A 12,981-nucleotide genomic window follows, 5' to 3' on the forward strand; every position below is an offset into this window, starting at 1 on the left:
ACTAAAACGTCGTGACATGCACAGTTTAACCTGCCTGCATGCTAAGGGTTAATCACGCACCTACCACCCAACGTGCAGTCAGTCACGTAGGCTCATTCACGTTCTTTTCCAGAGCGTGAGAGTCACCAGTTTCCCATATTTCATGCTATTGCCGATTTTCACGGTGAGATTCGCTTATCAACTGAAGTATGAACTCATAACTACCACATCAAATATCTATAATTCTGTGAAAAGCGATGCTGAAATATAAGAGGAGGCATTGGGTCAACACTCCAAAGATGGGAGACATGTGTTTATTTGTTTTTTGAATTTCGCGCAAAGCTACACGAGGACTATCTGCGCTAGCCTTCGCTAATTTAGCAGTGTAAGACTAGAGGGAAGGCAGCTAGTCATCACCACCCACCGCCAACTCTTGGGCTACTCTTTTACCAACGAATAGTGGGATTGACCGTAACATTATAATGCCCCCATGGCTGAAAGGGCGAACATGTTTGGTGGGATGGGGATTCGAACCCACGACCCTCAGATTGCAAGTCGAGCACCTTAGCCACCTGGCCATGCCAGGCCAGGGAGACATGTGATAACAAATATTATTCTCAACATATGATATATTTTAAACCAGTACTGACGGCCTGATACCGGTACTGGATGCAGAATACCACCGGTACTGGTATTGACTGCAAACCCTGACTATGATGTTATTTCCAATACAAAAGTATGTTTAAATAATAGTATTTAAGAGAAAGGTCACATCATTTTAGAAGAAAATTCATATATGTATTAATCATGTCTTTTCATTATTATTAATTAGCAATTAATGCATGTAAATTTTCTAACTTTTTACTTTGTGTACAACTCCTACAAGAAATAATAATGGGCTAAATAACAGAACAATTATGCAGCTCTATTTTAACATAGATATATATCTCTAAGTGAATATATAAATATATTTATCCAACCATTTATTGTTTATATTTAATTGTCTCGACTGTAACTACTGTTGTATGGAAACATATGTATGATTCAGGACATGAAAAAAAAAAATTATCACTCAAACAGCTGTTATGCTCCAAGATTTAGTTTTATAGGAAGTTGGCACTTTCTTGTTTTCACTAGCAGAAAACTGAGTGCTGCTAATTAAGCTTACTTCAGTTGGATCTTCCTTGGAAGCAACTGAAGATGCCTTTCTTTCTTTGGCTGGTTTTTCATGATTATCACTCTTATCAGTAACACTGACATGATTTTCCTTTAGAGAGAGTGTTGAAGATGTACGGTTCACATTTATATTCACTGGTTTAATTGTACTTGCTTGGCTTTCATCATTTTCATCTTCCTCACTGATAACAGGTTCTTCATGCTGTAACAACTTGCTTGGTTTGTAGGGTATGTAGCTTCCCAGTCGACTATTAGCAGGAACATATAAGGCACTCTGTTCTTCCAAGATGCTACTGTTTAAGGATCCTGATTCTGAAAAACCAGACTGAGCATCATTTGGCTGTACACTATGTGGCTGACATGAAGGCGTAGACTGTGAAATAAAACTTGTACTTTCTTCTTTATTGTCATTTGTGCCACCAGTACTAACAAGTGGACACAGATCTTTTATGTGAGTGCTTTTTGGGCTTCCTTCTAAACTCTGCAGCTCAAATAGCACAGGATTTGATGTTCCTTGAAATAAAGAGTGAAAACTTCGAAAATGTGCTGGTGTCACTGATATAATCTCCTCATTCTCAGTGTCTGTTTCTCCGCTTTCACTATCTACACTGAGTTTCTGAAGAGTGTGATGACTGTTATCTTTATTATGGTTGCACAACAAATGATTTCTTTCCTCATGGTTTTTCTTGTAACTATAAGTCTCTACCTGCAGTTTTGTTCTAGATACTTTCTCAGTTGGCAATTCTTCTAAACTATCTAAGTAGTATGGACTGTCCTTCATCATTTCAGGCTTTACATACTCTATAAAAGGTAACAAAAGATAAGGTAAGTTAAGCATATTTTTATGCAAAAAATAGTACACTCTTTATTAAATGTCATAAAATATCTTACAAGTAGAGAAAAAATAACTGCTAAGAAAGAGCCAAAATACAAGGAATAATGAAAATTTACTACTTCATATGTTGATATTACAATATTTGTATGATAACATTAGGGTCAGTCTTGAAAGTAAGAAAAGTGTTTTTGACCAGATTTCTTCTTGATGATACAATTTCAATATTGGTTTTTAACACATTTTGTGCTGCAAAACTGCCTTCATATATCCATTGATTTTGCAAATATAAGCTTTCACCATTTCCAGCTATAAATACATGTTTGCCAAATTACTTTATTCATGATTTTAGCATACTATTTTATCAAGGATTTTTTTTCTACTCTATTAATTTTCTGTAGTACCAATTAAGTATTTTTAGAACTAACACATCAACAAGAATGTAGTATCCAAACAAAAAAAAAAACAAACAGGATATATCAGTTGTTCTTTTTGAAAAAAAATTAGCCAGAGTAATAACTTAAAAAATAAAAGTAGTTGAATAGTGTAATAGGTGATGTCCCAAGGAAGACCAGAAAAGTGTTCAATGACATACTTCAAAGGCCAAGGTGATATCCAGCCACTAACACAGGAATACCTAAGTATGAAAATCTGTAACAAAAGATAATAAATAATGTTTTACATATGGAATGACATTGAACTATTTTAGTGGTCCTTCTCTATTTGCGGAAATTCCCACTGTGAAGTGGTTGATGGTGTCTTTAAGATCACTACTGGAGGCAGAAGGAATCATATTGTTGACAAAACAATAATGTGGTGTATATAGGAAGATCTAAACATACTTATAGAAGTCATGCTAGCTTGTACAACATTCTTTACAAAAAAGTGAGAAACTGCTGCCAAAGATTTTGACAGTTACCATAGCTGTCATGATTGATATGATGTGACTGGTAAAGATCTTCAGGTACCTTGGAAATGAGGATTGATTCAATGTGCAATGGTGGCAGGGGATAAATATGACTCATGTTGAAAATTCTTGAGGTTGAAAATCTCCATTAATAAAAAATAACATAAAGCAGTCTTCCAACTTGACAATATAAGATAACAAAATGGAGACATTGTTTCACCACCACCAGTAATGGGAAGGCATCCATTTGGAATAATAAACTATCAAAGTAGAAAGAGCAAGATCAGGGCTGTTAGGCAAGTTACTTTAACAGATAGGATCTTTCATACAGCTTAAACAGAGGCAAGACATACTGGGATGAAACAAACATCAATACATGTGTAGTAGTTACAACAGAAAACCCAATGAAGGAAAGGGCATCATGCTCACTCAAACATATTCCAAAGAAAGAAGGAACAAAAGTTGAAAATACAACCATGAGGCAGAAAGTATAGCTTGACACAGAATAGGCAAATCATATCCAAAATTATAAGAATATGAGACAAAGAGAATGGTAACCATACAGAAAATGGTTGACCATTTCTGACTTAGAACATTTATTCCTAATGGCTAAAGTTTGGCACATATGACCATAAGAAAAATATCTTGTGACTGAAGGATGTGGAATACACATTGATCATGATGAAGCAGATACAATTAAAGGCATCTATGGGAAAAACCTGTTTAGGAGGAGACACATGATAAGCAATAAAATTTGTGACCAGAGAAATATTGCATGCCCAAAAAAATGGATAGGAGTTGGTCCCATAGTAAGAGGTTCAGATCCAAAAGTAGAGATCACAATACCTCATTCCTTTCTGATGATTGATGTGGGATAACACAACAGAGTTGTGAAAGTGAGTCAGCTGGCCTTAAATAATATTCTGGAATGATATCATTCCCTTACAACTGCTAATGTTTCAGGTTTATTGACATGAATTAGATTCTATGTTACATTAGAGACCCTGTGGTCATTCAGAATTACACCACAGGTGAAGGACGAATATGCAAAGAAACTCACAATTTGGTATGAGAATGACCTCACCAAAATGTGTATGAGGCTAGATTATAGAAGAGAAAAACATCTAATTTAAAGGGTGTTTAGTAAGTTTTCCAGAAAACATTTCAGAGTACATAAGAGGAAGTCCATCCTAGAGGGAACAATACTCTAGAAAAACCAGACATAAAAAAATAGAATATGACAACAGACAGGTGGTAAGGACAGAATGAACCTGTCATTCCAAAGTTGGTGAATTTAACTTTAGAAGGTATTGATAAATATTCCAAGATGTAGGAAAAACATCTGAGTGGTGCAAGGTTAACATTAAGATTGTATGACTGGTCAGTCCTCTCAAATAGTGATATATAGGATCAGCTGAAATAAATTGATCGATTCTTCCAACTATGTTTGAATTATCTAGTCATTCATATAGCAATTATAATCTACACGGTAATGGAAAAGTCATAGTCTAAAAGAAAAAGAATGTGAAACCCATATCAGGCACGAATTTATTTTAAATGATATGATAATTCAAGTATAGTGCATTCCTAAAAAAATATTGCACCAGTGCTTCATTTCATTTTCTAGCCTCTTCTTTCCTGTAGTCCATAAGAATTGATTAGCCAGCTGTGGAAAACATCAAACTTCTGTTAAAACTCAAGCCTAATACAACCAGTGAGTTCACGTGTTATTCTGGCTGTTGAGCACATCCCTGTAGATGGCTGTAAAAAAACACCTTAAAATATGCACAAAAAAATATATTGCACTTCTTTACACTTTTAAGGTAATTACCTATTACATCATAGTTATCTCAAATGAGACTGAAAAGCTAGTTAAAATATGTTTTGGGCAATATATTAGCTGATTATACTAGAACAAAACTGTACTGTATTATTAATAATTTCTATGACTATATAAGGCCTAGATCAAAACTTTGATCCACCCACTAATCACAAATTTGAACCCAGAAATAACCCTAATGTAAAATAAATCACCATTTGGTATAGATTTCCGATTCTTCATTAGCAGGTGGATCAAAGTTTCGACTTGGTCTAGACCTAGGCTATGTTGTATTCAAGAATTTTCTTATTGGGATTTTTTAATTTAAATGGAAAATACAAAACATTTTTTAAAATGCATTTAGTCTGAACTTGATACTTAAATTTGTGTGATGGGGTCACAGGAGACCTTTTATATAACTGGAAGAATTTAGTGAATCAGTCAAACTACAAGGCTAGATCCACCACTGCATATAAAAGATATCAGGACTGATACTATACCACTGTAGACATAACAGAGAAAATGATATGAATTGACATTATTGAAATCTGAAGAAGCTTGTGATGAAACTGGAGGATTTTAAATGGCAAAGAAAAACTTATAAATACCTGGAAATAAGCATTGTGAGGAAGAACTAAAAGTGAGGCATCTGCAAACACAAATGAATAAGAAATGAGGCAAGGATAAGCATGTCCTCAGAATAAAGGGAGAGGAAGGGAATCTTTAATAGAAGAAATTCACATATTGATACTAGAATTGCAGTTATTACTTATATTTATGCCCGTTTTTAACAGGTCTAGGATTATGTATCTCTGACAACTGATGTATTGAAAAAAGAAGAAAGCTTAGAAGGTAAATCCAACGAGTAAGCTATTGTTTGAAGTACAGAGGCCTCAGAAAGGAAGTTAATTGATGAGGTCAGTCACAGCAGAGATTAGGTCCTCTAAGACCACTAAACATTAACAAATATAGAAAGGATATTACCCTGTTCATAAGTCAAGGAATCCAAATTTTGAGCCTCTATGGTAATTCTATAAATAGCAGCAAAAGGAATCAGCTGACATATATTAGGTAGGCAAGTACTTTGATTAAAAATTAGCCTGTCTCAAAAATATTTTGCTAACACCAGAATATTTGGAGAAGAGCAAAAATGAAAAATGCTGGGCCTACAGTTCTTAAGAATTACTTGAAAGGAAAGAAAGCAGATGAAAGAAGCTCCAAGCTTACTGAAGAATAAAATGTAAAGATAGAGAAAATAACACTTCTATTGCAGAAGGATCATCAATACCCAAAATAGGTCCTTAAAAAGTAAAGAGCACACAATTCTTTTTTTAAAAGAAGGAACTTCCAGTCAACTCAAGGAAAGATATAGAGAAGACTGAGCAGAAATAACTGGGATCAATCACAAGAATGACATTCTCTAGCATTAGTTTTTATGGTTTAATTGTTTATTTGTTGTATAGCAAAGTCACATTGGAGTATTTCCTGTCCCACCTTGGGGAATCAAACCCTGAATTATAATGTTGTAAGTCCATAAACTTACTGTTGTTCCACCAGTGTATAAGATAAAGTTTTTTGGAAATGTTGTCATTTTTACTTTTAGAATTTCTTGATCCCTCCTAAAAATATTCTGGAACATTCCCTTTTCAGTGGATAAGAAAAAAAGCAGACAAAACAGAGTAAATTCAACCACAACTGAAACATCACAAAAAGGGTTCTCTAAAGACATATGTCACATTAGGGCACAGACAAAGAAGATTCCAAGGAGGATTAGAAGTCATATCAGAAATGTGAACATGGACAATTTTGAGGCTATAGACCACAGCTAAAACCAAAAAAAAGTGAATAACCCCATTTATGAATGAGAAAAGTTATAATAGTTTTCAAATAAGAAAGAGTAAAATGAATGGAAAAGTGACTAACAAAAGACACAGTAATGAACAACAGTAAGTAAGTCTTGTCTGTTAAAGTGTGGGTGACAAGTTGAATCTTCACAGATGACATTTGCTAGGGAGACAGTATTAAGCAATGTCAGTGAAGGTTGCTGTTACTGACTGGTAGGGTCTTTTGTGGCTTAGGAAGAAAAGTGATGAACTTGTAGGCAACTGTTTGATTGATTAAGCACATATGTAAAACAGAAGCAACATTGCAAAGATGCTATTCTAATTTCAGAGTTTTAGTCAATGGTCATATTTGTTTTACTAATGTGTAATTTGATATCTCTTTGGGTATCCAGCTTTATTTTAGCTACAGCAAAACTGAATTTGAAAGCAATTTGAAGAAATCTTATACATGATTCAATAACATATGACAAATTGTAACTATTTAGTCAAAGAAATAGTTATGAGTACTGAGAAAATACTCACTTTTAAAGGAATTTCTCTCAAACTGTGCATCATCATCCTAACATGCAAGACAAACAAACAAACATAAACATTAACTATTATTTCAATATACCAGATAAACATTACTTCAATATATAAAGAAGCCATTCAAAATACCAACTATACATGGATGATTTGAACATTTTAATATATGCACATACATTATTTACCCAAAAAATTCACTGTTGTCAATTTGAAAATGGGAATAGGGATTGTAAAAAAAGAAACAAATTAGCTAGCTTAAAGTGAAAATGCAGCCACAAAAAAATAAACAAACAAGATGAAGGTTTTAGACACAAGATAAATAAAAAAATTGGGAATTTAAAATTTGCAAGTAGTTATAGCAAACAAGGTGAACACAGAACACTGGAGATACTGTAGACATTATTTACTAAAGCTATAAATCCCTATTTTGACTTCACCAAATGTAATTCTAGCTAACAGCATAGAGTCAAAATAAGGATTTGTAGCTTAAGTAAATAATGTCTACAGTATATCCAGCCTTGTATGCTTATCTCGTTTACCATCCCTATTTGCAGGTTTATGAATTCACAACTTTTTATTCATCTCGTATCTCAAACCTTAAGCTAGTTTGTTTATTTTTTGTGACTGCATTTTAACTTTAGGCTAACTATCTTGTTTCTCTATATTTTTTTTACAATTCCTATTACCCTTTTTAAATTAACAATTTTTAATAATCTTGTTTCTTTATTTTTGTATGTCCATCATGGACATAATAGCTAAACTGTTCTATTTGAAACAGTTTAGTTTAATGAAATATGTAGTTGGTGTATGATGCTCTGTCGGGAAACAATGACAACCTTTGGATTGGCTTCATGCAGATTGGATGGCTATTGCTACTGATATCATTGCTACAACGTTATCTTTGATAGTGGTACTGTGTGTATGATCACTATGAACAATGGTGATCAAAATACCACATGTTTACAAAAAATATATAGCTAGTATATTTATATCCTGTAGCTATATCAGGAATCTGTAAACACTGGATTGGAATGACTAATGAATTATACTGGAATGGTGCATGGTCTGAATTCTGTAACTGCATAAGTTTTATACATGCATATTTGCTAGTATTTATATCTATATATTTATAGTTTTTTTCAAGTTTTAAAGCCATATATACAATGTATATAGCCATATGAATTGTTTAAGTTGTGTAGATGCATGTATGTATATTCAATGTGAATATAAGAAAATGTGTCACAATATAATAGCATATGTATAAAAATAAGAATTTTTAACATTTCTTATAGTTGTTATATTTCCCCCTTACTCTTCCTCCTTTCCACTGGCCATAGTAAGGATGGTCATGGTTTGGTGATGCTCACCAGATTTCCTCTTAGAGTGACATTTTGCACATTATACAAGGTCGAAAATGTGTTAATTAACAATTATGAGTTGAATACAATAATATACCACCCATCCTCTATTTCTGATTCAGTTTGGGTCATGACACTTCTAAGACCCTCTTCCACTGTGACAACCCCACACTCTGATGGGCCATCACTGCTGCATACTTTATCTGAAGCTAATTATTTTCTAAATAAAATACACAGCTACAAAATTTCTGCCTCAGTTTTATCTAGAATCACTATCATTTTTGCCATCTCCTGCTTGTACGATTTTTGCCACTCCTCATAGTAAGCTCCAGTGATGACTATTCTGTTTGCAGTATCTTTAACATTTGCAATCAGGCAGTGTGGGCTATAATTAGATACTTGGGATTGGCAATCACTGTGATTGGAGATCTGATGCTCTAACCAGAGCTTGATGTTATCTTTTAAACTACAGCTTTAAAGATATTTGTTGTGGGAGACTAGCTGATACAGTTCATGATGATTTACTGTCACTATAGACTATTTGATCACATTAGTTCAAAATGTAAAACTTTAAGCTGCAGCTAGAGATTTGTTTGGGAATTTAGTATGCATTTATAGTTTCTATGTAACTAAATTCTCTATAGTTAATGCATAGCAATGGGCATATATATGCTTATACTAAGATACAACCCCCACTAACTACATATAAATTTTACCACTAGAAAAGCAATCTTTACAAATAAAATACATAGTCTAAAACATTGCTAAAAATAAACTGCATGTCTTTTAAAGTAATTATTCTATGAACGTGTGTAATAAAATTTAATATTAGGTGTATTGTTTTTTTATACTCCTTCACTTCATACATAATATAAAGATTGGCTCCCTAAAGACACTGAATGTATAGTGCACAAAGTATTGAATATCTACATGTTACAGTCATCAAATGTTCATGTATTATTTATTGGCTGAGAATTTCACCCCGTGCTTAAGTTTCTTAAAGGAACACCAGATATTTTTAAGCAAAATAAATTCAAAGAGTGATGGTAATATCGTTTACACTAGAATTATGATAGTTTTAGCTTATGAAAAATATAGAAATAACTTTAAAAGTACCCTAAGAAATGTGCAACAATCCATTTGATAATATTGCCCAGTTTTGATTGCAATACTCGCACCCATTTCTGCTGTAGGCTGGCTGAACAATAACAATAATGCTAAAGACAAAAACAAATGAGTGACCCCTATCGTGATAAAAACTACATCATGAAGATATCACCATCAGGTTATGAATTATTCTAAATATGATACACTCAGCATAAGTTTCAACCTGGAGATAATAAGCGCATGGATTATTCTATGCAAGTATTCTTGAGATGGTGTCATTATCAGTACTTGTATCATATAAGTGATGTTACTCAGTACTTGTATCAGAAGCATGATATCATCCTGAGTACATGTATCACCCTTAATATGTCACTGTGGTATATGTATCACCCTTAAGATGCTACTATCAGTATATATCATTCTGAAAATGCCACAAATTTGACATGGTCAGAATTTATATCATCTATTTGATGACACTCTTTAAACATACATCATATTGAATATGCTACTGTGAGTACTTGTATTATCCACTAAATAAAATATTCAGTACTTGTATAATCTAGATGTCACTGTCAATATGTGTATTATCCTTAAAACACCATAGTCAGTATTTTTATCATATAGATGTCATTGTCAGTATATGTAAATGTATTATCCTGAAAATATAAGCTGAAGTCCATGTATCATTCTTAATATATTGCTGTCAATACATGCATTATCCTGAAAATGCCAGTTCGAACATTTTATCATTCTGAAGATGGCTTAGTCACCATAAGTATCATACTGAGAATGATACTGTAAATCTAAAATACATACAACATTTTTTGCTCTTCTACTATTTCTAGTTTTTTTTGGTTACACATAAATCAAATTAACTATTTCTTCCCATATGAAATCTCATTCATTATTAATAGTTAAAACACAATAACGTTCATCACATCAGAGCAAAGCATAAGAGTTTACAAGTATGATATATATATAAATATATATATATAAATCAAATTAACTATTTCTTCCCATATGAAATCTCATTCATTATTAATAGTTAAAACACAATAACGTTCATCACATCAGAGCAAAGCATAAGAGTTTACAAGTATGATATATATATATATATATATATGTATACATGAAAGGAAGATAAATACTCACCTGTGTGCTTTTCTTTTTACTGGAGAAACACTGGAATATTTGGTGATGCTTCATAATAAAGAGATCACATAAAGTATAAATATTGTAAATTTTAGATACCTCTAATTGTTTCAAGCAATAGCTTAAAATATAACTTAAACTAGCTTATGGAAATCTTTGATTTAAACCTTTCTTTAATGGTATTTAAATGTCCAGAAGCAGCTATCTTTATCAATATATGGGTTTAAATTATTTACTAGTCATATATATATATATATATAACAACATGCATATTAAATAAAAACAATTTTGACATGATAAACTGCATAAATAAATGTTCTAGTCAGACAACATCAGTTAACATGTAGACACATACAACTACCTACCAAATAGATAATATACCAGTCACACTAAACACTTAACAAGTTGGTATATACATATATATGCACATATATCATAGACACAACAATAATCTGTATGTAATAATTTCTACTAGAAGAGCTGCTGAAAGTCTTCAATAACAATTACAATTAATAAGAATTATTCTTGATTTTGAGTAAAGGGTAAAGCCCCAAAAGTTTCTATCACTTTCTTTACTTTAGGTAATTAAGTAGATATACCCAGTGACACAATAACTGTCAATACATAGATGCATGCCAACTATTATCAAGTGCATATGTACCAATTATAAAAGAAATGTGATCATATGGGCCAGCTTTCTTAAGTGTCCAATTTGATGTCGCCAGTGTTCTGGGGCATATTTCTCTGAGTACGTACCTTACACAAACATATAATAATTTCTAAATGATATACAATGGACAGAACTTTCCAAACATATATAATATGTTGAGTTTGACTTTTTCACATATAAAAAATATCCAAAATAACATGTTGCTGTAATTACATGTTCTCCTTTACGGTTGTTTGTTTTCAAGACAATTACAAATTTTTGAGTAAATAAAAAAACTGGAGTCTAAAATCAATCTAAAAAGTATATAATTTGATTTAATCATATCCCAAACACAGGGTATCAAGAGATATTTTTAGTATGTCCATTTGGAGCTTGTAATAAAATTAGTTTTTTTAAGCATGTGATCTCCTTTATGCATATATTTAGTGTAGATACTCAAATGATGTCATTTTGTTATATCGTTATACACAACAGCCAAGACACTTGTTGTTATCAATAACTGAAAGAGTAAGAGTAAATTGCATTCTTCAATAAAAATCACTGAACATGAAATTCTGTGAACTCCTTTACATGTTCTTCTTTACTTCAGTTTTGCTTCAGAGGGGAATATATATATAGAGTGCATAATGCTTTTCCTGCCATATTTAGTTTCCACAATGTGCAGATGATTAGGGTAGGGTGGATTTGAAATGTATTAGTCACAAATCAACTCATTTTCCTGCAAGAAAAGTCCTTGAAAAGTAGGATTACATAACAGGTGTGTATCTCTTTAACTGTATAACTAAGATTCAAATGGTGTGTGTGTGTGGTGGTAGTTTTAGGTTTAAATTAATGATAAATTACAAAGCTAAATCTATGAACAATAATTGGGGATCTATTTATAAAAACAGATAATTGGGGACAAGGTGAAATGCATGTAAAGGAGTTCACAGAATGAGTAAAGGAGATAACCATTATAATTCGTCTCCTAATATATGCTTTGCACTCCTTAATATAATGCCACATTATAATAAAAGCTTACGTTTATGATCTGTGGAAGTAGTCTAATAAAAATAACTATTCTTATTAGCCTGCTATAGCTGGATTTACTGTAGAAATGTAAAGGAGATCACATTATAATTTCTACACCTGTCTTTGCTAATACAGAGGTGGTATGCATTTTGGTGATGAGTTTCATATTTGTATTTTCAGAATGGGTGGTAAACAAAGTCAGCAGCTGAAATATTATCCCAGAAAAAAAAAGGCAGCAGAAATGAAAACCTTCTTACAATTTGTTTGCCTTTTGCCTTTTTATTCTATGTACAATATAATATAGTAAAGGAGAACAGATGTGAAAAACAGTAGTCATCTTCATCAAGGTGAAACAATATGACAGAATACAGCTCAAGTGCTAGATTTTTGGCACAGGGTTTTTCAGTAGTTATATTTTCAAAAACTATATAAATCATACTTATAGTAGAAGATTTTTTTCAACATTTTCCATTTGAAAAACGGAAACTTAAGAAAGCCTGGCCAATATTGGCATATGTATATTACCACTTAAAGTTGATATACATACCAGTCACATAACAATAGTTAACTATGGTAGTAATTTATTTACTTGGTGACGTTT

The 12,981-nt window shown here is 32.3% G+C and overlaps 1 protein-coding gene across 1 annotated transcript; it reads right to left on the reverse strand.

Moving 5' to 3' along the window:
* Positions 1–961: 961 nt before the first annotated feature.
* LOC111084925 lies at positions 962–10,744 on the reverse strand. The gene is made up of 3 exons (XM_022381537.1): positions 10,700–10,744; positions 7,080–7,116; positions 962–1,956 (listed from the first exon to the last, which is right to left on the reverse strand). The coding sequence occupies exon 3, from the start codon at positions 1,937–1,939 to the stop codon at positions 1,052–1,054; it is 888 nt and encodes a 295-aa protein (XP_022237245.1). The 5' UTR covers positions 1,940–1,956; positions 7,080–7,116; positions 10,700–10,744; the 3' UTR covers positions 962–1,051.
* Between the last annotated feature and the right edge of the window lie 2,237 nt (positions 10,745–12,981).

Source organism: Limulus polyphemus, unplaced genomic scaffold, assembly GCF_000517525.1.
Source record: "Limulus polyphemus unplaced genomic scaffold, Limulus_polyphemus-2.1.2 Scaffold172, whole genome shotgun sequence".
In the NCBI taxonomy this organism is placed as follows: Eukaryota; Metazoa; Arthropoda; class Merostomata; order Xiphosura; family Limulidae; genus Limulus; species Limulus polyphemus.

Bases quoted from the DNA above. Each gene is read 5' to 3' on its own strand.
- LOC111084925 (XM_022381537.1), bottom strand. From the start codon at position 1,939: ATGATGAAGGACAGTCCATACTACTTAGATAGTTTAGAAGAATTGCCA.